Source organism: Pogona vitticeps, chromosome 15 (genome assembly GCF_051106095.1).
Source record: "Pogona vitticeps strain Pit_001003342236 chromosome 15, PviZW2.1, whole genome shotgun sequence".
In the NCBI taxonomy this organism is placed as follows: domain Eukaryota; kingdom Metazoa; phylum Chordata; class Lepidosauria; order Squamata; family Agamidae; genus Pogona; species Pogona vitticeps.
The window spans coordinates 3,525,001-3,549,462 of NC_135797.1; the positions used below are offsets into that span (position 1 = coordinate 3,525,001).

At 49.1% G+C, this 24,462-nt stretch overlaps 2 protein-coding genes across 3 annotated transcripts in view; one reads left to right on the forward strand and one right to left on the reverse strand.

Annotated features, from left to right (window-relative positions):
- Nucleotides 1-4,824, forward strand: part of IL6R (interleukin 6 receptor) — a 14,255-nt gene extending 9,431 nt beyond the window's left edge. The window contains exons 6-10 of one of the 2 annotated variants that reach the window (XM_072984255.2): nt 1-144; nt 564-607; nt 1,127-1,199; nt 1,786-1,879; nt 2,461-4,824. The exon at nt 1-144 is cut by the window's left edge and continues 4 nt beyond it. In XM_072984255.2, the coding sequence (XP_072840356.2) occupies nt 1-144; nt 564-607; nt 1,127-1,199; nt 1,786-1,879; nt 2,461-2,683 (578 nt within the window). In that variant the 3' untranslated portion in view covers nt 2,684-4,824. The remainder of the gene's footprint in view (nt 145-563; nt 608-1,126; nt 1,200-1,785; nt 1,880-2,460) is intronic. The other variant, XM_072984256.2, reaches the window with a different exon arrangement.
- A 3,725-nt stretch (nt 4,825-8,549) lies between these two features.
- SHE (Src homology 2 domain containing E) lies at nt 8,550-24,120 on the reverse strand. The gene is made up of 6 exons (XM_020797356.3): nt 23,278-24,120; nt 21,471-21,597; nt 14,142-14,396; nt 13,553-13,736; nt 12,325-12,444; nt 8,550-10,666 (listed from the first exon to the last, which is right to left on the reverse strand). The coding sequence occupies exons 1-6, from the start codon at nt 23,752-23,754 to the stop codon at nt 10,474-10,476; spliced, it is 1,356 nt and encodes a 451-aa protein (XP_020653015.3). The 5' UTR covers nt 23,755-24,120; the 3' UTR covers nt 8,550-10,473.
- Between the last annotated feature and the right edge of the window lie 342 nt (nt 24,121-24,462).

Here is a 24,462-nt window from a genome sequence, read left to right on the forward strand (position 1 = left end):
AGCTTCGGCCTGGGGTCACATCCTATGTCATCTCTGATGCCTTAGAAGGGCTGCGGCACATCGTCCGGGTGCGATGCCGTGAAGAATATAACCACGGGGCCTGGAGTGAATGGAGCCGTGAAAGTAGTGGGATACCCTGGACAGGTGGGCCCCCTCCTCCTTGAGAAGCGGGGGTGTGGGGGGGGTCCACTTACCCACGTGCCAGTGCAGTGGTCAGAGGAACAGACCACAACTGGAAAAACCCAGATTTTGGGGTCCACTGAGTCACAAAACCCACCGAGTCACTGTGGTCTGCTCAGCCGAGGTACGCCTGTATCAAGAAATTCCACACAGTCCTATAAGCAGTTGCAGATTGCAGAAATCACACCCTCGGAGCTACAAAAAACAGCAACGTTAGGAACAGCCTACATCCTGCGCTGATATTTAAGAGATACTTAGGTTTTTGGTTAAGACTTGTATCTGTTATATGATACCTGTCAATGTTTTTATAATTTTGACTGTGCCTGGTGTTTTTTTGAATAATAATAATAATTTCACTCCAATCTGTCCTTTTGGTGTTTCAGAACCGAAGGATCCTGAGCCAGAATTGACGTCGTATTTCCCAGAGGTATGTGGTTTCCCTAAATCACAGGGCCTTCTTTTATGTGGCCCCAAAAGGCTCTGGAACTGACTCCCTGTGGTCCCGCCCCTTTCTCTCCACCCTTTCATAAACTGCTCTGCTTTTTGTTGTATATCTCTACTGTGCTTTGGCGGAGATTGGTTTCTGCCCTTTTCTGCTGTGTTCATAACGGCTGGCATCTTAAATAAAAATTACACTCCAGTACAAGGTTGCTAATCTCTCCCCCAAAAGCACAAATGGCTGAAGGCTCTCTCCTCTATGCTGAGTTCCAGCCTCCCTCCAACCTAATGCTAGTGTCCAGATTACAATTTAAAAGACACAGCACAGAAGGAAAAGGTGACGAGGAGGGCAAAGGAAAACAAGAAAACTCAGGCGCAGGTTGTAAATATTATGAAGTTCCTTGGTCAGGGGGAAATGACTACTGGATGCCCATACAGGAGGGCAACTCTGTCTCTACTCAACAGCTGGGAGGTTCAACACAGACTCTTCACTGCTTCTTTCTTGTAGTTCCCCTATTACTTCATCAACACGGAGAAGCCCACAACTCCTGAGATCTCCAAAGAGCTGGACATTCAACAAGGTAACTGCACCTGCCTCTGTGACCCTGCTAGTCCAGAGAAATTTCCCGTCTTGTGGGGCAAAAAAGTACAGAAATATGGGGACAGTCTGAAGGGTCTAATAAGCCATGGGGAATGCTGGGGTCAAGGAACATGCTTTAAAGGAGACCCCTACCTTAGACATGCGTGTCTTAGACATACGTGTCCTGTAAAGTTCAGGCTGACTGTTGGAGAGGATTTGTATCCCACCGCTGCCACCGTGTCACAATTCTTGGTTTCACTGAAATGTTAGAACCAGGGTAATTACACAGATGTAAGGGTGGGTGAGGCCTTTTATTTGACCACTAAAAAAAGGACACACCAGCTTTCATTAATGATCAGGGTGAAAAAGAGGAGGAAAATGCCCACTCCTCACCAGGAGAGCATATCTTTTATTATTGCCCGGTCTTACTAGGGTCCATCTCGCAATTTTGGATCCAATATAAGGGAGTGTTTCTCAATCCACATATTAGGGCTGTGGGATGATTTATCATTTCAAAATTGCCTTCTGGCTTCAGTCGATCCATACCCAATGTAACTGAGTTTGCCGTTTGTTTCCTTTGCCTCCAGTAGAAGTTCCCACACTTGCATCCCTGCATTTGGTCCTCATGGTGGTGATCAGCGTGACAGTGGGCTTCACTCTAATTGCACTAATCATTTTCTGGTAAGGAAGGACAGTTCATTGGGACCTATTACAACCTTCACTTCCTTTGACCCAGCTTGACCTCTGGATCCGGACAGATGTGTCGGGGAGAAAAACAGCAAGCAAGGGTCAAATACCTGGAGAGAGGGATCGAGGTGAAAAGGCGACAAGGAGCAGCAGAGAAAGAGAGGGTGAAGGATGGGGCACCGGCTGAGAATGACCGAGAGCAAAAGAGGGAAGGGCTGCTATGGGGATGGGGAAGAGAGGATAGCAGAGAGGGGAGGAAAGGGTGCATAGTGGCAGATACAGTAGAACTAGGGAAAAGGATGTGCTCTGAGGCAGCAGGTGGCTCCAAAATAATTCCCCTTTTCCTCTCTTTCTCTACCATCTCTCTCTCCTCTTTCTCTCTCTTTCTAGCATCCCTTCTTTAACCGTTTATGACTCTCTTTCTCTCTACCTTCCTTTCCTCCTCTTTTCCTCCCTCTTTCTCTCTTTCCCCAGTGTCCCTTCTTCCGTTCCCTTGCACCTCGACCCATCGGCTATAGCCTGCCTCTTACGCTGCCAACATCACACTGACGCGGCTTTTGTTTGCTTGCTTCCAGGTGTAGGAAAAGATGGGGGCCACCTTCTTACAGAGAAGGGAAGCCGAGCACGGCCCCGACGTACGCCCTGGCCCCGTTATCTCCAGAACCTCCGCTGAGCGCTTCGCCTCTCCTCTCTCCTCCCGCCTCGCCCTTCAGCGAGAGCTCCGTCGACAGCCCCCGCGTCCTGGATAACGGCCCGTACGACGTGGCGAACGCGGACTATTTCCTGCTGCCCAAGTAGAAGGCACGCTTTCAGATCGCTGGGCATCGGGGCGTTCCTTGATGCCAAGACGCAACATCGGGGCCGTCCACCTTGAAGGCGGGGAGATCCAGTTGTGGATGGAGGCGCCACATCTGTCCAGATCATCAAGGCACAGTTAGGGCCACCTTTGATCATGTCGGTGTTGGAATAATCTCGAAGCCATCCTAGTCCCGTCGAAATTTAAGGATGGGCTTGGCTCATTCATGCAAAGTTATTTTAGCTTTTCCAAATATATCATAAGCACTCAAAGATTGCTTATGATCCTGCAAGACCTAACCATTTACCAAAGCAGCTGTCAGAGGAAAGGGTTGGAGGCACCTCTAAATGGTCCTCGGACAGGGCGTGCCTCAGTTTCCCCCAAGCAGCATCTGGAGGAGGCCACGTGAATCTCAGATGTTGTGACATGGTGTGGGTCTCTCCCGGTGCGATGATACTGAGGAAGACGGCGGTCTACCAGAACAGGATCTGTCCGTCGTCACTAGAACTCAAGACGGCCGTCCTTCGGATGACCCAGAATGACTGACGGGCTTTTTGGCACACCGAGACGATCCTTTCAAGACCTCCAGTGCGCGGGGAGGAACAAACTATTTAGGGTTGGTCTCATTTGCTGGGATGTTCTGCCCCATTTCGGAGTCAGCAGAAGATCATGCATTTTGGAAAACCACTGTTTCTCTGTAGCAGAGAATTTTTGGACACATTTTGGCCGTACGACAAATTTCTTTCTTTCTTTCCGTTTCTTTTTCCTTTTTCCAAGGTTGTGCTGTAAAGCGAACACGGGTGGGGTGCTTGGACCCCATCAGCCTTTCGTTGCGGGCTCAGCAGAAAAGGCCTGAGCGTTGGGGGATGTCACCCTCGTAGGATCCTGTGTGGTCCATTTAAGGTGCTTCTGCGCTCGGATCCTGCCTCCGGACTTCCCGTCAGGGCATCATATATCAGAACAGAGCGCAGGCTTTTGATCTTCGCCCTTCGTGGCTTCTGTTCTTTTACATCAAAATACTTAGGAATGGAACCTCTCCTTTTCAGGAGCAGTCTACCTCTAAACCCTAGCTGCAGGGGAACACGGTGCGGTCACCTTTGTATCCCCTCGGGAAATATTCGGTTTGATTTGCTGGTGACCTCTTTGCTTCTTATGGATTTAGCTGTTGGAGATTGGCTGGTTGTTTGCTAAGGAAGACAGCACAGCTATGCCAAAGAAGCTGTTCTGGACTACTATTATTTTAAAAAGCTGTTATTTAAAAAAGACAAACCCTTTATTTCCCCATTTCCCAAATCGAGACCTTCATGAGAGGCAAACAGGCTCATAAACGCAGTTTTTTGCCACCAATGGGTGGCCTTAAGACCGATGGGACACTTTAAAAAACGTCGCTGCACCGGTTCGGCCGATGCAGGCACTGCCAACGTTGAGATGAAATTTGGCGGGTTGCCTGCAGGCTAGAGGTGTTCCTTTGCCCTTTTGGACTACAAATCCCAGAATCCCCCCTCCCCAGCAGGATGTGGGTGATGGGAGCTGTAGTTTAAAAAGAAAAGAGAGAGAGAGGAACTTTAAGAGTAATCACAGTCACAGTTTTTTCGTCTGTCTAGTTTGCTTCTGTACACGGAGCTATGGAGTGTCCAGAAACCGTCTTGGCTTCGGGCAGCCAAATCTCTTGGGCTGCTCTGGCTCCTAGGACGATAGGAGATTTTAGGGGAGATTTAGTGTGTGTGTTTACGCGTCTCTCTGCGAACAACGGGTCCGTGCGGCAGGATGAGGCCTCTGGGTGAAGCCCCCAGTGCCGCCAGCTGTTTCCTTTCTACTCCCAGTTCTTCTTTTAGATTTTCTCGGACTGATAAACAGCTAGAAAGGAAGTGTGTGTCTTCTTTAGAGAAGAGGAAGTGAAATTTCCCCCTGAGGGAGGTTTGTCTTGAAACTTCTGTCCTCTTCTTTTGAGCAGAGCTTAAAAATCAGAAGTTACACATCGTGGAGTTTACCTCTGATGAGTTACATGCCCTGGTCGTGATGGTATAAATGGACTTTGGAACCTTAGCACTACTTTTTTTACAAAAAAATAACTACACCTCCCATAATCCTGAAGCAAGTGCAGGAGAAAGCATAAATGCTAATAAACTTTCCCCAAACCTCATTCCTGTGGTGTCTGTTTTCTGCTTGCGAGGGGTTTTCATTTTTTCATATCAAAGGTAGCCTTTGGAACTACAATCCACTATGATGCCGTCCACGGAGGCAGCAGTCCCCGTTGCCCCCCCCCCAGCCAGCTGCTCTTGGAGGAGTATGGGTACTGTAGTCCATTACCTCCAAAAGACACTCGAAAATTTGAAGCATTTACCTATTGGGGGACCAAATTTTAACACTCAGGTCCTGTGTGAGGAAGATGCACTCTCTAAAGTCTGGTTCTGGAGCTGTTTATACAGCAAATCAAAGCTGCCAATTCTTTTATTAAAAAACCTTTTTTCAGCAACCCTGTGGCAACTACGTGAAGTTTTATCTTCTGCTGATTTTGGATGGGACTGTTTGTTTCCGAAAACAACAGCACGAAACCCCGGAGGCCAAACGTGCAAATTTCTACGTATTTAGGAAAGGAAAAAACTGCGACGTCAAGAAAGGTTCAAAGGTGAGAAAGACACCCACTTTTTTCTCCCCTCCCTGCAATCGCCCCCTCCTGTATCCCTCATAGGACTTATTATTATTATTATTAATTTTTTTGTCAGCAATATCGTGGGCTGATAACTTTTCCGCTTCGCTTCACCTTCGCTCCCTCCCGCCTCGTTCGTCTCGGAACCGGGTGAGTTTGGCGCCTCTTCTGGGGCTCCGAGGACAGCCCCAAAAGCAGAGTTTCATTCCTATTTATAGGTCGATCAAAGCTAGATGACGGGCCCCCACCTCGGGTAGAGACACCGAAACCTCCCTGGTTCGTTTGAAAAGGGCTAAAATTGGACCCCGGGCCCGACAAACAGATCTCAGGGGATGTCCCTTCGGAAGGAAATCCTGCCGCAGAAAAACCCACAACCAGGTGGCTTCAGATTTTGAATCATGGCTGTGCCAAACCAGATGTTTCTCATACACATGCCTAGCCTCTATCTACCGTATTTTTCCATGTATAAGACTATACTTTTGTCTAAAATCTTTAGACTAAAAATTGAGGACCGTCTTATACACGGAAGTAAGCTGAGGAGAGAACAAAAACAAGTGGAGGAGAAAGCAGGGATCAAAGCGATCCTGCAGCACTTTGATCCCTTTCCCCCTACACTTGCTAATCTCCACTTAGATTCCTTAATTTTGGGTTAGAAAAGTCTTATACACCAGTGATCCCCAACCTTGGGCCTTCCAGAAATCCTGGCCAGCAGAGGTAGTGGTGAAGAATTCTGGGAGTTGTAGTCCAAGAACACCTGGAGGCCCAAGGTTGGGGACCACTGCTATACACTGAAAAATATGGTATCTATCTATCTATCTATCTATCTATCTATCTATCTATCTATCTATCTATCTATCTATCTATCTATCTATCTATCTATCTATCTATCTATCTATCCATCCATCCATCCATCCATCCATCCATCCATCCATCCATCCATCCATCCATCCACAAGGCCTTAAAAAGTCCTTTCTTTCTTTAAAACTGGTGATCCTCTCTAATTTTCTCACTTTCCCTTCTTTTTTCCCCATTTGTTCTTATTTTCAAAACCCGTTCAGCGATGGGGTAGCAACCACCTGCCTTTTACCTGGGAATTTAAAAAAAACAAAACACCAAGCCCCAAATCACGAGAGAGCCAGGAAAACCCATGTGGGGCGGCAGTTAAAGATCCGGATTCTAGTTTTGGGGGTATTTGTTTCTTTTTAAGGTCTACCTTACAGGGTTGGGCTGAAGATAAACCAGAGAAGGCGAGGAACTGTAGACCACCGCATCGAAGTCATAGAAGGCGGTCTATAAATGTAAAAATGAAAAAATAACGTGTATCAGGCCCAAGCCTTTCCAGGACTGGACACTCAGATAGACACTGCCTCTCACTGGAGGTTCTGTCTCCGATAATCGCAAGAGTCTTGACAAATCAGGGCAAAAATCCTCTTTCATTTGGCTTTCTGTTCCTACCCTCAGAGTCTCTTTTCACCCCAAGAGTAGAAATAGTATGTTTAAAAATAAAATAAAATAAAACCACACGATTTTGTTGTTTATTGCTTTCCTAACTGTGGGTTGAGAACCGCCACGCTCGGGCCTTCCTCTCCGGGCCCCGATGCGCCTGCTAACTTCCCCCCCCGGACCGAGATGTGTTGCAATCCATGGGGGGGCAGTTCCTCCCCACAGAGCCTGAGAACAGCATGTGGGAAATGCCACTGTTTTCGACATTTTTGTCGGCCGTCTACCCATCGGGGTGGAGGGGACGGCGGTGGAGCCGGCACCGGCGCCCTGGGGCTGACGGTTCCTGGCGCTCAGAAAAAGGCCGGCCTTAGCAAAACAAAGAAGCCCCCCCATGCCGTTTTGAGAGATCTGAAGAGGAAAAGTAAAACCTCCAGGGAAAAGAGAAGTCTATCTGGTTGCAGATGAACCAGGTTTACAGCAGCAGCAGGGGCTGCGGGTGCTCTGGGACTCCCTAGATTAATTTGTGAACTCTAAATTAGAAATATGTCTTTAGAGGGTAGTATATATATCCAATACACCACGCTGGCCCCCTTTGACAGAAAAAGGGAAACGGTGAAACTCACTGCCACTTGACCTAACACTGCAAAATGACTCTTAACACCTCCCAGAAAAGCTTTAAACTTGTCCTTCTTTGTCTACACTGGAAAGCCGTGTTTTGTAAAAGGGTGTTTTGAGGTGAATTACCCCCAACTCCACCGCTGCTTGGGTGGCTCCAGCGTTGTGGTCTTCTGTGCTGGTCACTTCGCATCTGACTTACGGCCACCCTAATAGCATTTTCAAGACCTGTGAGGCATTTAAGGAGTCGTGGAATGAGGGCCGCCCCTTGCTCTGTGAGTTTCCATGGCCATGTGGGGGATTCGAACTCAGGTCTCCGGAGCCGTAGTCTGTCGCTCGACCCACTACATTGCATTGTTCTATCTCCCCTCAATGTCCAGGGGAAAAAAATTAATGCTGCTTCTGCTATGGATGACCGATTGTTATTTCCTCTTCTCCATTTCATCTGATGACACTTGTTAAGCTAATTCGTAACGAGGTGAGAGGCAACAGCGTGGCGTTGTGGACGGAGCAACAGAAGAGGTTCTAATTTCACAGTCCTGCGGGTCTAATATTATTCTCCACACATTTGGGGGGTAGGAGGAATGCGCAAAAGTTTAAATAATTGTGTTTTATCTTTTTAAAATGCAACATTTTGTGTGTTTGGCATAATTGTTTATTTGTACCACAAGGTGGCGGTGTAGCCTTGGTTTTGGCCTCTGGTTTCCCAGCCGTGATGCTGATGAATTTATTTGGGGCGTGTGTGTGTGTGTGTGTGTGTGAAAGATATCTCGAGCAAGCCTGCTCTTGAACATGGAGGTTCTACTTTTGATGGCAAATAACGGCAAAAGAACAGCTCTGTTGGAACTGCCATCCTCCACAGGGAATTCATTCCTTTTTGAAGAAACTAGAGCTTTAGGGACTACAACCCCCATAATCCACCAGCCATCATAGGGATCTGTCTAGCCAGTGCAGGACAGGTGTAGGTCAACATAACCAGGTATAACTTCACCTGCTTTACCATTTAATTCTGACTGGTTAAACATAATTTTAACTGGTTTTAGTTACTTTTCTACTGAAGGGAGGTGCATCCCCTCACTACTCTTATGTTTTGTAACTTAGTTCAGTAACTGGTAGCGTGCCAGTGTTTCCTTTTTCAAAAGTAACTCCAACGCTAACAATAATTTTAATTACTCTTCTTTAATGAGAATATCAAAATTACTTTTCGACTGTTTTTACCAAATCTACCACCACACATTTGGAAACTTGGAACTATGACAGTAACTAGTTACTTTTTAAAAAACCACTTTTCCTGCTCTGCTGTTGTTTCTTTCTTTTTTTTAAACAAAGTCGAAACTATTCTGGGATGTTCCGCCTTTGGTCCCCATCCAGATTTCCCTCTCCTCTGCTTTTCCGCCCATTCTCTCATAAATGGAAAAGGTGCCCGCCTACGACAGGAAGACCAAATCCAGAGACGAAGTTAAGACACATCAGATTTCCCAGTCTTTGGGGCGATGCGTCTTTGGGGGGGGGGTTAAATGCACTACTTCTCAACTTTTTCTGGGGGGGTCAAAAAACCATCTAGAAGCAGATCCTTCCTGCATTCAATTGGCCCCCACTGCAAATTTAAGAATCTCAGCTTTTTTTTGGCATGGTTAAAAATAATAAATTTTTAAATAACTGAGTTTTCTTTATAGTTAGAATCCAGTCCGGCCCAAACGCTAGCCTGGAAATACGACACCCAGGAGGAGAGAGAATTCAGCTTCGATTTGAGATTACGTCTACACGGATTAAGGGGAAACCACTTTCAGACCTGTTTAATTGAGACTGGATTAAGTTGATGGATGTGACGAAGTAATAGCGAATTTTTCTTCAATAGGGCTGGAGATGAAGGGGGGGGCTTATCAAATATGTTTTCTATGTCCACCCCTCACCGCACTCATTAGAAATCAACCGATAACCCTCGGTCACTTTGCAAAATATTTGCCCTCATGAAAATATACTGGTTGGGCACTAGATCCTCGGGCGGCCGTCTTCTGTGGGTCTACAATCATCCATGTAAGCTTCTCCACCAGTAACTCACTTATTCCTTCTCGTTTCGGCCCGAACCCTCCCATGGCATAATGACATCCTGTCATTTGCTCCAGTCCTTCCCATGAGCCCCCCAACTCTGCCTTGGTGGCCAGTGGCCAAACTAGCCCGTCGGCAAACTTTGATGACAGCACACAATAATTGTAATTGTTCTCATTGTGAGCCGTTACAGTGGTGCCTTGCTTAACAACGTTAATTCGTTCCAGCAAAATCGCTGTAGAGCGAAAACGTCGTAAAGCGAAATAAAAAAGCCTATTGAAACGCATTGAAAACCCCTCAATGCGTTCTAATGGGCTGAAAACTCACCGTCCAGCGAAGATCCTCCATGGGGCGGCCATTTTCACTGCCTGTAAAGCGAGGAATCCTTCCAAAAACACAGCGGGGAGCCATTTTAAGCAGCCAGCGGCCATTTTGAAACGATCATCGTAAAGTGAAAATCGGTTCCCGAAACAGGGAACCAATCATCATTAAACAAAAAAACCCCATTTGAAACATCGCTTTGTGATAGCAAAAACCTAATCGTACAGTGATTTCGTTGTAGAGCGGGGCAATCATTAAGCGAGGCACCACTGTAATGGGAGCTGCAATTAGGCGTTTTTGGCCCCCGGGGGCAAGCAAAACCATCTCTCCATTGCACCCCACTGTTTCCACCATAAGCAAGACCAGCTTGATACCTTCCGAAAAAAACAAAGCGCGTAGGGCCACGCTCCTCTTCTGTTTCCTAATGACCATCATCTACAGATTCTCCTCTGGATCTCAGTGCCTCCAAAATTTTGGGGGGTGGGGGTATCCCCGGGGTGACGGCCCAGTCCGCCGACCTTAGTTACACCCCAGCTGTCTATTCCGGAAGGTGACAAGGGGTCGGCTAGGATTTGGGGGGAAAGCCAAGAAAGGGGCAGGATCCGATCCCAATTTGGCGCAGTCACACGGGCGTAGAGGTGCCTTCTCACCCATCGCGGACGCCTGTCCCTCCCGCCAGCCCAGTTCCCAGGCCGGGCCGGGGGGGGGCGTGAGCTAGTGGGCTTTGCCAGGAACGAGGACCGGGTAGCGGAGGGTCATGTGCTCGGCCCCTTTGAAGGGCAGTTTCTCGGTGGAGTAATACCGGACGACTTCGGGGACGCTGTTGAAGAGGCCGCCGGTCTGGTCGAGGGTGTACCTGTGATCCTTCGTCTGGGCCACGATGATGTGGACGCAGCCCTGGCTGGTCCTGCGAAGAGAAGCAAAGGACCGAAAACCGGTATCTGTCAGCAACGGGGACCCTTAGTCTTGACGGATGGCGACCCTTTCTAGGGTTTTCCTCTCAGATGCGCGTTACCCTTCCCTTCCTCTAGGGGCGCTGTGGGACGGTGCAGCTTGCCCAAGGCTATCCAGGCTGGCTCTTCTGCTTGGGAGGCACAGCGAGGATTCGAACTCGCCTTCGGCTCCACCTCCGGGACCCGGCTCCTTGAGTCTACTCTAGGGCAAGCGGCACCGTCCCAGGGCTCCCCCTAGAGGAAGGGAAGAATAAACCACTTCTGTGAACAGTTGTGCCCTGCTGGACGATTACCCCGCTCTACGATGAATCCGCTTTTGGTGGAACTAATTAATGTCGTCAAGCAAGGCACCACTGTATTCTTTGTCAGGCAAACCCTAGTCTCAAGGGCATCAATAAGTCAGAATCAATTTGACCGAGCATAATTATTATAATTAGTTCAGGACATTTCTCCCTTCAAATGACCTTTGCGGGGTGGGGAGGGATTCACCCAGAACAGCTTGCCTACAAATCGGATCGCCCTTCCCTAAACCGAGGATTCTGACTACACCCTCATCATCCTCGCCCAGCTCAGCCTGATGGGAGTTGTAGTCCAAAACATCTTTGTGAAACGTCGCCTTGGGACCAGAAAGGGAGAAACCGGGGAGGTCAGGATCCTCCCCCGGGAGAATTTCTGCCTTGGCTTTCCTCTCCACCAGCTCAAATGCTCCTCTCGTTTCTCTTTAAATGCTCCTTTCTCGCCCCTGCTCCAATTGTTTCCACTCCAGGGCCCAACATCCTGAGGAAGGAAGCCGGGAACCGCACCCAAGCCAACGGGGAATGAGAGAGGGAGGGGCCGCCGTGCGGGAATGATGTAGGGGGTGGCGTAGCTTATTCTCCTCAACCCCCCCCCCTCCATGCCATTTGCTGGCTGGCCTCCTGCAATACTCCCTTATAAACGCTGAACCAAGGGGGATGCGGCCGAAATGCAGGAGAGATCTACCGGGGTTACGAGGCAGCGGGTGGGGTGGGGACAACCAATGCAAAGCTCTAGCGTGGAATCAGATTTCTGCCAGGCAAAGGATTCCGGCTGCTAATTATCTAACCATCTTAGAACCGCAGAGCTGGGAGGGACCCGATAGATCACCAAGTCGAGCCTCTGTTAAGGAGGCCCAGTGGGGGGATTCGAACTCTCAACCTCTGGCTCCACAAGCTAGAGATCTAAATCCCTGAGTGATCTAGTAATCCTGTCCCTGGCAGGGCAGGAAATGGGGGCCAGCAAACACCGGGCAAGGGGGAATCCCTGCTCTGCCTTTTTTTTTAGCATCAGGAGGGAATTGCACTCTGCTAATGCTCAGAGGTACCCTTGCTCCTTTGGATGTTTGATAAGTGTCAAGGCAGAAACCGCCCTCTCCTGCTCCTTCACTCCCATCCTGCCATCTCTCCCTTCCTGGGTCACGGATCCACTACAAAGCCCATCCACCCGCTCTGCTCTTGCTGTCATATGTACAGCTCCGAGCGCAGAGCAGGTGGACGGAAATGGTCTATCCGAGTCCAGCCGAACCCCCGAGCTTGGTTTGCCCCCCCCCGGTCACCCGCCTTTCTTCCTCCGCCCATCATCCCCGGCCACTCACTTGAGAGTGATGGAATATTTGCTGGTGCCCGTCTCGCTGGTTCGCACGAGGAACCCGGCTTCCTTGCACGGCTGCAACCGGCTCTCAGCTTCTGCCCGCGTGATCGTGCCGTGAAACCAGCTGCGTGGGAAGGAAAAGAGTGACGGGGGGTGTGGGAGAAAAGGGGGGGTCCCCCTCAGGGGGTGGACGGAGCGGGAAAGGGCCTGATCCTCCACCCTTGGAAGACGTCTCGTTGGTAAACTTGACGCCGGGTCCCATCACCCTTGGCTTCTTGCCCTGTTGGGACTGATGGGAGTTGTAGTCCAAAACCTTCCGGTGTGTGTGTGTGTGTGTGTCCAATTTCCCCACCTTGCTTTTAGAGATAACGATTCCCTTGCTACCTCTTTTCTGCCAGAATTAAACCCAAATTCCATATAGAATCCTCCCTGTCGGGCAAAGTATCTGGATTACGACTCCCAAAATCCACACAGCCAGCAGGGTCAGGGCAGGAGATGGGAGTTGTAGTCCCCCCCCCCCAATTTTCTATTCATCTCTGTGGAAAGACATCTATAACCTTTTTTGGCACGTCTCTCCATGTGGGTAGAGTGCGTCTGGCCATGGAGGATCAATTTTCCCCTCGTCTCTCTCTGGGGAAGGACACTTATGGCCTTTCCCAGCATGCCCTTCTCTGTGGGTAGACTGCGTTTGACCATGAAGGATTGATTTTCCCGTGAAAAGGGATATATAACCTTTCTCGGCCTGCTGAAAGACTACTTTAATCCCCCTTTTTTTTAATTAAGGAAAAGAAGCTACTAATGATCGTTGCCATAGCAAAATCCCATGGCAATTAATTCCACCGGTTCGTTATGCAACGATCCTGTCTTTGATCTGACTGTCCATCAATCCGGCCATTCCACTGAACTCCCATCAGAGGATGACCCATCCACCCACCCTCTGCGCTCATCCACCATCATCTCCCATCATCTCTGCCTCTCAGGCATCCTTCTCTTTAGATTCACCATCCGGCCTAGTGGTTAGAGCACTGGGCTGGTCCCCAAAGAGCCAAGAAACTCCCTCTGAGCTGTAATTTCCCAGAGCGATCTACCTCGCAGGGTTGTTATGAAGACTGAGTGAGGCGAGAGCCCCATACGCCACCTTAAGGTGGCCGGTGGGACTGCAGGGAAAAGGAAGCGATCAGAAACTCAACCCGCTTCCATCCTTCCTGCGCTTCGAGGGAGTGATTCCTTACGGCTGTTTCTCCAGGGCGAGGGCGGGATCCACCGGGTCCCCGTCCGTGCCCGGCTCGCCTGCCACCGACTGGGGCTTCACCATCCTCGAGGGCCAGCTTCTTTGGCGGCAATGCTGTTGCCGCGGTGGGGCTGCCATCTCTTCTTTAGCTGCCGCCAGAGGCCGTTCGGATCCATCAAACTGCACTGGAAGGATACAGGTAGAACCACCCAAAAAATTAATAAAAATAAAGGGGCAGAAATCGGTAAAGCATCCATCTTGCTGGTACCGAGCTGGGAAAGTCTGCCAGCCTTCAAAGCCCTGAGGACACATGTGCTTCACCAACTGCTGGTCAGAAATCCAACGGGTGAAGCTGTCACTAATGTGATAGGTGATAAATATTGCCTAAACAGCTTTGTCTAGTTACCTGGAAGAAATTCTTAAATCACCATAGGTGAGTAGAAATAGTATCTACTTACATCCGAGAAATACTACCGATTTCTTATAAAACAGCTTTGTCTAGTTACCTGGAGGAAACTCTTTAGTCACCATGGGCGAGCAGGCGTATCAGCTATTTACAGGCGAGCCCCCAAGCGTGCCTTTCTTCCTACCTGAAAGCGCCTTGACAATCTGGTCTTTCTTCCACTCCCAGGGCTGTTCGTACTCAGCCGGCGGCCGCTCGTCATTTACAGGCAGTCGGGCTTCGGGCTTCGGCCCGGCCTCGGTCGGTTCGTACGGGGTGTCGTAGAGTTGCGGCGGCTTGGCGCTCGGACGCTTGGCGCCGGGGTCTCCTTTGGCCTCAGCCGGCTCGTCCAGGAGCAAGACGGCTTTCACCAGAGGGTCCTTTGAACCCCGCCGTCGGATCTCTGAGAGGGAAGACAAAGGGGATCCTTTGTCAGTCCAGGGATCCGTGGGGACTGAGCGAGTCAAACGGCTTTGTAACTTCCACTGATCCAATACGGCGACTCTTATTTTTTACTTACGGCTGGATTTCAGCCGATCAAACCAAGCCTGAACTACCTCTGGAGGCAAAAACTTTGAAATGGAGGCTGTTGTAGGGGCAGAGGGAAGGAGAAAACATTGGAAGGAAGACAGAGGAAACATTGAAAGGAAGACAGAGGGAACATTGGAAGGAAGACAGAGGGAACATTGGAAGGAAGACAGAGGAAACATTGGAAGGAAGACAGAGGAAACATTGGAAGGAAGACAGAGGAAACATTGGAAGGAAGACAGAGGAAACATTGAAAGGAAGACAGAGGGAACATTGGAAGGAAGACAGAGGGAACATTGGAAGGAAGACAGAGGAAACATTGGAAGGAAGACAGAGGAAACATTGGAAGGAAGACAGAGGAAACATTGAAAGGAAGACAGAGGGAACATTGGAAGGAAGACAGAGGGAACATTGGAAGGAAGACAGAGGAAACATTGAAAGGAAGACAGAGGAAACATTGAAAGGAAGACAGAGGAAACATTGAAAGGAAGACAGAGGGAACATTGGAAGGAAGACAGAGGGAACATTGGAAGGAAGACAGAGGAAACATTGGAAGGAAGACAGAGGAAACATTGGAAGGAAGACAGAGGAAAACATTGGAAGGAAGACAGAGGAAACATTGGAAGGAAGACAGAGGAAACATTGGAAGGAAGACAGAGGGAACATTGGAAGGAAGACAGAGGGAACATTGGAAGGAAGACAGAGGGAAACATTGGAAGGAAGACAGAGGGAACATTGGAAGGAAGACAGAGGGAACATTGGAAGGAAGACAGAGGGAAACATTGGAAGGAAGACAGAGGAAACATTGGAAGGAAGACAGAGGAAAACATTGGAAGGAAGACAGAGGAAACATTGGAAGGAAGACAGAGGGAAACATTGGAAGGAAGACAGAGGAAACATTGGAAGGAAGACAGAGGGAAACATTGGAAGGAAGACAGAGGGAACATTGGAAGGAAGACAGAGGGAACATTGGAAGGAAGACAGAGGGAAACATTGGAAGGAAGACAGAGGAAACATTGGAAGGAAGACAGAGGAAAACATTGGAAGGAAGACAGAGGAAACATTGGAAGGAAGACAGAGGGAAACATTGGAAGGAAGACAGAGGGAACATTGGAAGGAAGACAGAGGGAAACATTGGAAGGAAGACAGAGGAAACATTGAAAGGAAGACAGAGGGAAACATTGGAAGGAAGACAGAGGGAAACATTGGAAGGAAGACAGAGGGAAACATTGGAAGGAAGACAGAGGAAACATTGGAAGGAAGACAGAGGGAAACATTGGAAGGAAGACAGAGGAAACATTGGAAGGAAGACAGAGGAAAACATTGGAAGGAAGACAGAGGAAACATTGGAAGGAAGACAGAGGGAAACATTGGAAGGAAGACAGAGGGAACATTGGAAGGAAGACAGAGGGAACATTGGAAGGAAGACAGAGGGAAACATTGGAAGGAAGACAGAGGAAACATTGGAAGGAAGACAGAGGAAAACATTGGAAGGAAGACAGAGGAAACATTGGAAGGAAGACAGAGGGAAACATTGGAAGGAAGACAGAGGAAACATTGGAAGGAAGACAGAGGAAAACATTGGAAGGAAGACAGAGGGAACATTGGAAGGAAGACAGAGGGAACATTGGAAGGAAGACAGAGGGAAACATTGGAAGGAAGACAGAGGAAACATTGGAAGGAAGACAGAGGAAAACATTGGAAGGAAGACAGAGGAAACATTGGAAGGAAGACAGAGGGAAACATTGGAAGGAAGACAGAGGGAACATTGGAAGGAAGACAGAGGGAAACATTGGAAGGAAGACAGAGGAAACATTGAAAGGAAGACAGAGGGAAACATTGGAAGGAAGACAGAGGAAACATTGGAAGGAAGACAGAGGGAAACATTGGAAGGAAGACAGAGGGAACATTGGAAGGAAGACAGAGGGAAACATTGGAAGGAAGACAGAGGAAACATTGAAAGGAAGACAGAGGGAAACATTGGAAGGAAGACAGAGGAAACATTGGAAGGAAGACAGAGGGAAACATTGGAAGGAAGACAGAGGAAACATTGGAAGGAAGACAGAGGAAAACATTGGAAGGAAGACAGAGGGAACATTGGAAGGAAGACAGAGGGAAACATTGGAAGGAAGACAGAGGGAACATTGGAAGGAAGACAGAGGGAAACATTGGAAGGAAGACAGAGGAAACATTGAAAGGAAGACAGAGGGAAACATTGGAAGGAAGACAGAGGAAACATTGGAAGGAAGACAGAGGGAAACATTGGAAGGAAGACAGAGGAAACATTGGAAGGAAGACAGAGGAAAACATTGGAAGGAAGACAGAGGAAACATTGGAAGGAAGACAGAGGGAACATTGGAAGGAAGACAGAGGGAACATTGGAAGGAAGACAGAGGGAAACATTGGAAGGAAGACAGAGGAAAACATTGGAAGGAAGACAGAGGAAAACATTGGAAGGAAGACAGAGGAAACATTGGAAGGAAGACAGAGGGAACATTGGAAGGAAGACAGAGGAAACATTGGAAGGAAGACAGAGGGAAACATTGGAAGGAAGACAGAGGAAACATTGGAAGGAAGACAGAGGAAAACATTGGAAGGAAGACAGAGGAAAACATTGGAAGGAAGACAGAGGAAACATTGGAAGGAAGACAGAGGGAACATTGGAAGGAAGACAGAGGGAACATTGGAAGGAAGACAGAGGGAAACATTGGAAGGAAGACAGAGGAAACATTGGAAGGAAGACAGAGGAAAACATTGGAAGGAAGACAGAGGAAAACATTGGAAGGAAGACAGAGGAAACATTGGAAGGAAGACAGAGGAAACATTGGAAGGAAGACAGAGGAAAACATTGGAAGGAAGACAGAGGAAACATTGGAAGGAAGACAGAGGGAAACATTGGAAGGAAGACAGAGGAAACATTGGAAGGAAGACAGAGGAAACATTGGAAGGAAGACAGAGGAAACATTGGAAGGAAGACAGAGGGAAACATTGGAAGGAAGACAGAGGGAAACATTGGAAGGAAGACAGAGGGAAACATTGGAAGGAAGACAGAGGGAAACATTGGAAGGAAGACAGAGGAAACATTGGAAGGAAGACAGAGGAAACATTGGAAGGAAGACAGAGGAAACATTGGAAGGAAGACAGAGGGAAACATTGGAAGGAAGACAGAGGGAACATTGGAAGGAAGACAGAGGGAAACATTGGAAGGAAGACAGAGGAAACATTGGAAGGAAGGAAGGAAGGAAGGAAGGAAGGAAGGAAGGAAGGAAGGAAGGAAGGAAGGAAGGAAGGAAGGAAGGAAGGAAGGAAGGAAGGGTTAAAGTTGCTTATTGTTATTCTATGGTGTCATCTCGTAACCTTATGAACTAACTCTTCCTCTATTCCTGCTTGCTAGGCTCTCAAGCTCAAGCCACCCCAAATGTTTGATACATTTAAGCTACCCCAAGGTTTGCTGTTCTGTTTTTCCTGCCACAGCCTAATGCAGCCATTAGAAGGGCAAACATGCCAAGGGGGGGACTCTGGAACTCCCTGCCACTGGAGGTCAGGCTGGCCCCATCCTTGCTGTCCTTCCGCAATCAGGCGAAGACCTTTCTCTTCAGCCAAGCTTCCCCTCAGTGACTAGCTGCTCAAGTGGGGTTTTTAAAATGGATTGTTATGCCTTACTGCTCTGAATGTGTTTTCGATGTTCTGTCTACCATATTATAGAGCGGTATTTGCTTGATTCCTTTTAAAACACTGCTACACATCCTGTTTTTTAGCTTCTAAACATTGTCTTTCTATAATGTGAGCCACCTTGGGCCCTGAAAGCAGTTGTCGTCTGTCAGTTTGCTGTTTGATCTGTTCAATTGTACGTGGCGAAAGCTTTTATCCTTTCTCTCCGAGGGAGTTACCGAGACTGTAAGTGCCAGTTGATGAGAAAAGGCGTGGCTTGATCTTTGGGACTTGAAGCTATTCTGCTCTGTGATTCCCTGCAGTTGTACCCTGTTTCCCCGAAAATAAGACCTAACCTGAAAATAAGCCCTAGTAGGATTTTTCAGGATCCTCGTCATATAAGCCCCACCCCAAAAATAAGCACGAGTTAAGTGAAACCCCCCCCCCGCCCTCCACCCTTGTGCAGCAACCAAAAAAAACAGGACAGGACTGTATTTGAATAAATGTCAGTGGTTGTACATGAAAAAAAATCCCCTGAAAATAAGCCCTACTGCATTTTTTGGAGCAAAAATTAATATAAGACCCTGTCTTGTTTTCGGGGAAACGCGGTACGAGGAATTTAACCAAACGTTCGAAACTCAGCTGCAGGTACGTGGAGTCAGTGAAGAGGCTGCGCGAGGCTTTTGGTGGCGCGGGGACGCCCTCTGCACATGCTCAGGGACTCTGGAAAGCTGGGTAACAAAGCCAGGCAGAAGCAAAGACGCCGACGGGGCTGGTGTGTGAGTGACGGACTTCTGGTCTTGAGGCCAGCTTTTGAAAAAAAGCGTCCATATGCCACATACATTAACACCCCCTCCCGCCCGAACAATGCCACTTCGGCTTCGACTTCCTGTTATTCGCTCCGGCTGTGTCAGCTCCGGGTGGAGACTCCAAAAGCGGACGGCAGGCATCCGGCCGGTTGCTAAGGCGGGTCTGGCGGGGACCGGTCCGTTTCAATGAGGATCGGCACCTTAAGCGACTTCCCCTACACACACCCTTGAATAAATCTGAGCCGCAGATTTACACCCACACACACACACCGGTTTAGACGCCTTTGGAAAGCGGACCGGACCATTGCACCCGGGAGACCCACACGCCGGGATCAGCCGGGATGCACGAGGGCCCAATGGAACCTCCATATGTAGGAGCAGCCTACCGGGGATGTTAGGGACAACAACCCAGAGCACGTGCAAGGCCTTACCGCCTTTTGACTTTGCCGGCGAGACCCGGGTGGTGAAACTGGAAGCAATGCAGATCCTTTTCGGCTTCCGGTGTTGTGCCTTTCCCCACTCAAGAAAAATCAGATCGCTTGCCCGTACCTCAGACCCAAAAGCCCGACTGTGTGACCAATCCCTTCCGGATTCTGATCCGAACCTTGACGCCACCGTCCTTTCCATTCCGTGGTCTCTGAGGTTGAGATTTCTTGAACTGCCCCTCAGGGTCTCACACCCACACCTCCGCACAACAAAACACACACACACACACCCAATTTTTTCCCCTCTCACTTACCAAACAAAATGAAAAACACACTTGAAACCAGCCAGGCCTTATCTTTTTCTAGCAGCGAGGCAGGAAACCAAGACCTAGTTTCCTGCTTGTATTTTTTATTTCCTTTTTCCCAGCTTTATCCCTTTCACCTCTCCAAAGTTTATGTTCTCCTTCTCTTCCCGGTGGCAGGGAATATTATTATTCTGGTTTATAGGGTTCGCCATAAGTAGCCCCCACGGTAACCTCGGATTAAAACTTTGTTTGATCAGGAGCGGCTTCTCCTCAAATTCTCCAGCGAAATCATTTTGGGGGGGGGGAACAGGGAGCGCTAGCCTCTGGTTTGGTTCTTGATTCGGTTTTTCCCCCCACTGCGTCGCTACACCTGGGTCAGCCGAGGTGGCGGGGTTTGAGCCGAGCGTCGTATCTGGCAAGGAGGCTCCGGCGCCCGTTTGCACAACTGGGTGCCACGAGCGGGTTGTGCGATCAAGCACACAAATGGGACTGCTTGAAGGCCACTCCTGGGAAACTTCCATCGGGGTAAATTTTACACCATTCTGGGGTCCAGGCCCTGTCAGGGAGGCCCACTGGGGATTCGAACTCGCAACCTCTGGCTCAGATAACGAAACCACTGAGCTATCCAGCAGTTCAGACCAGAAAATCAGTGAGCAAATTAAACTCGGAAGTCTAATTTGCAGACTCCAAATGGCCGTGGGTTGCAAATCAGAGCCCAGTTCCACCGATCCTCTTGCTGGGTTTTCTGCAGTCTCTTATCTCCGATGAGCAATGATCGGAGATAAGAGCAGAAAAGGCTTTGGGGTGTTCCAGCTTGCGGGGAGATGTTCCTTTTAAGGGGGAAGATTTGAAAACAAGCTCCAGTGAAAGGGATGTCAATGATGGTGGGGTTTATACACAAAAGCTCACAGGAGAATCTGCCCTCCCCTCGGGAGTGTCGCTTTCTCTCCGGGACGAGAACGGAAACGCTGAGCGATGACTTTTTTTTTTTGAACAATCCCGGGCAGCAGCTGTTCCTGGAAGCGTTTGGCTAGCTCGGTATCTCCGAGTGACACCCAGGGAGCGCGTTTCCCAGCCAGAGCCTTGCCCTGGGATATCGCGGGTGGGTGGGGGAAATACAGTGTCCAGGATCTGAACCCGGCACTCTCTGCTTGGGGAGGGGGTGACCGTGAATCTGAGACGAGAAACCTTTCCAGCAGCTCCCAGGATAATGGGGTTTGTAGTCCAAAGTCTTCTAAGCTCTGCTAATCATGAGAATAGAAACCGTGGAACATTGTTTTAATGGTTTCGAATGCATATACCTTAATTTTAAAATTTTTACAGCAGGCGGGGGGCTGTCATATGGTTGTATCTGTTTTTAATTCCTTTCAAAAGGTTGTCAACCACCTTGAGGGCTATCTTGCAGTGGGAAAGGTGGAATATTAATATAATATAATATAATATAATATAATATAATATAATATAATATAATATAATATAATATAATATAATATAATATAATATAATATAATATAATATAATATAATAACCTTATTCTTGTACAATTCGTACCGAACAGGAATCCTTTCACTCTGTTTGCAACAACAGGGGGATTCTGGGGTTTGTAGTCTGAAAAATAAATCTGTCCCCTCTCTACTGCTTCCTGCAACAGTGGCACGTTCAAACCCTCAAAAAACGCCTTCCTCCACAGACCTCCTGATCTGACATTTGCTACTCCCAACCTCGCCGCCCAGAAAAGGTGGCCCAAGGCTTAACTCACCAGTGATCATCTGCTGAGCATCGTAAGGCTCCATGTAGCCGTCGTTTTCGCCCAGCCTCTCCGCCTCCCGCTGGCCTTTGGTCTGTTTGGCGTCGTACGGATCGGCGTAATCTTCCAGAATAATCACCTGGAAGGGGAGCCAAATGATGAAGAGGGTTCCTGCCGGAAGGGTGAGCGCCCGGTGATGCGTGGCGACCATTCTGCACCCAACCACCCCCAGTCTTATGGACCAGTGGTCCGATGGGGCACAAGACAGGTTTCCATGCTCCTATTTAAAATTAGTCCTTATTCAAATCCACAAGGACTAGAACCTTAACTTTTAAACCTGCCTGGTTCAACCCCTGCCATCTCGGTAGGGTTTGGGAAGACCTCCAGAGACCTTCCAACGGCACTAATCTGGATTAAGCAACATGCCATCTCCTTATAAAAGCCCTTTCTACACCCCACAGGTTTGGAAAAAAAAGACACAGAATTCCAGTGACTCACACAGAGGAACAACGAGGAGTCTCCTCTTTAAAGGACCAGCGGAGAGCTGCCGATTTGCTCCCCCGAAATTCAAAAAATCAGCCATTTTGCCAATAGGGAACCTCCCCTGTGAATTTTTAGGAACCGACTCCTAAATTTTTTGAGCTTGACCCTTGGAGGTGCGTTTATCATCATCACAATAAACACAACAGCAGCGACAACAATAAGAGTCAGGCTCGGAACCCTGTTACATCTGTCGGCTTACGCAACACTCTCTTGGTACACTCAATTTCCGAGAAGCTCTCTTTTTGGAGGGGAGGCATCAACAGGATACTTGTCAATGAAGAGGAAAGGGGAAGTCGAAATGATCATTGTGGCTATTATGCTCATTTCCAGCGGGGTAGCTGTGTTAGGCCGTTACAGCAAAAAAAACACTGAGAGGTCTGTGACATTCTAAAGCCTGATTAACTTTATTATTATTACAAAACATTTTTGGGGACCGTCTCTGAAGAAGCAGGGGCTACGATCCACAAAAATAAGGGGGCTCCCTCTTTTAAGATGCTGCTAGAATCGCTGTTTTGTTAATCACAAATAAATGAACGAATGATACACTTTACGGCGCAGGCGTCTTACGAATTCCACACGCCGTCCAGACAATTAAGAGGCATATTTGTGATCCTCTGCAGATTTTAAAAAGCTATGGGAGAAGCGTCTTTGCACAGAAAACGCACAGATGTCCTTCCAGGAGGGACTCCTTGAGATCAGAGGCATTAATGGCAAAATAAATGAATAAATAAATCCATAAATCCATTACAATTTGCCTACGGTTGTATCTGACTCTCTGCCCATCCTCTCTGTAGGCCTTTCTTGTAAAACTTCCTTAGTTCAAAAGTTTCTGGACCACTTCTCTCTCTCTCTCTCTGAGCCTTAATACCGATTATTAAGAATCTTAACGAATTCAGCGTTCGCCTTAAGCACATTGATGTCCGAATCAAGGGGCTGGTGGGTGGAATTAGCGTGGGGCGCCTATCTCTTTCGGACCGATCAGCTAGCTTTTTTCCCCCCACCAAGCTTCCTCTTTTTTTCATGTGCGGGCGTGGGCCGGAGGGAAGCGGGTGGCAGGACAGGCGCCCAGAGGGATGAAAGGAGCATGGGTCACGGAGTGGCGGGGAGGTTAATTGGGCGACATAACCCGAAGCAGAGCGAGGAGACAAGCAAAGCCGGCCCGTCCTTCCAAAGTCATCCACTGAGCCATGTTAGAAGGAGGATTTCTTGAGAAATTTCAGCCTGACTCTCTGAGCAATGTTGTTAGGATTATTTTTTTTGGGGGGGGGGTCCTTACCGTCTCCTGTTTGACTGCTTTTTCTGGCTCTGGGGCTGCAGACGGATTCGGGAGGGTCCCTGGGTAGTTTTTCCCATTTTTCTCGTTGGCATCCACTTTGATGAGCCGGTTGATGTAGGTCCCCCCACTGGGGTTGCTTTTGGGGACCCCCCGGGCCGGCTCTTCCGTCGGCGGGCCGTCCACCCGAGAATTTTTCCGCATTTTCCCTGTGGCTGCTTGCAGGAGGCCTTGGAAATTGTCCCGGGACAGCCGGCCTCCACCGCCTCCGTCCTTCCCCAGCGTCCGTGGCCCGCCCAGGTCCGTGGCCGAGTTTTTGCGGTTCTTCCCGGGCACGGACGCCGTCCCCGCATCCGAGGGCGCCGGGGGTTTGCGGGAAGCGCCGCTCAGCTTGCTGAGGTTGACCCCGCCACCCGGCTTGGCGCGCTCCGAGGCCGTTTTCAGGTTGGCCGGGAACTCCTTAAACCACTTGGCCGCCATCGGGGCAGGAAAGGCCCAGCGGCCGCCAGCTCCCGAGCAGGAGAAGCCGAAGCTGGATCGGGGAGGGGAACGGTAGGTCCTTCCGGGCCACCAGCCAAGGCTGCCTTTTGGGGCTGAGAGACAGCCCCCCAAGAAGCCACGGAGAAGACAAGCTGGCGGGACTGGAACTCGAAGGCCACTTGACGCTGGAAAGGGCAGGCCCAGCGCCGAACAGATGGGAAAGGCATTCCCCGGGCTGTGTAACGTAAAGGGCCGGCTAGGATTGGGGCCAGCTTGGACACCAATCCATGAACCCCCTCCTTGCCTTCCTGCCCACCCTTTTTTTTTAAACTCCAAGAAACCCCCTTCCCACCTCTGTCCGAAGATTAAAGGATTCAACCGGGAACAAATCCTCGGTCAGCAGCGGAGAGCTGGAGAGGAGGAAACTATTAGGGCGACTATTATGGGATGGGGTGGTGAGAGGGCGGAGGCGAGGAAGGGCCCTGGACAGGGCTCGGGACCCTCACCTTTTGCCCCGGGAGGGGGCTCAAAAGTGGGTCCAATGGGCTGGGGGGTGGGCTCTCAACCTCTAGCCATATAAAGACGGGATTCTAGAGTTAAATTGCTTTAAATTAGGTTTTTTTTAGACCAAGGGGGAAGGCACAGGAGGGAGGGGGGAGGTTAAACTACTTCAGATTCCCCCCCCCCAAAATTGCAAATGGGGGCCTA

Bases quoted from the DNA above. Each gene is read 5' to 3' on its own strand.
- SHE (XM_020797356.3), bottom strand. From the start codon at position 23,754: ATGGCGGCCAAGTGGTTTAAGGAGTTCCCGGCCAACCTGAAAACGGCC. The intron at 21,598-23,277 runs GTAAGGACCCCC...CTCCCCTTCCAG, and splicing joins AAGCAGTCAAACAGGAGACG to GTGATTATTCTGGAAGATTA. The intron at 14,397-21,470 runs GTGAGTTAAGCC...CTTCCCTCTCAG, and splicing joins TGCTCAGCAGATGATCACTG to AGATCCGACGGCGGGGTTCA.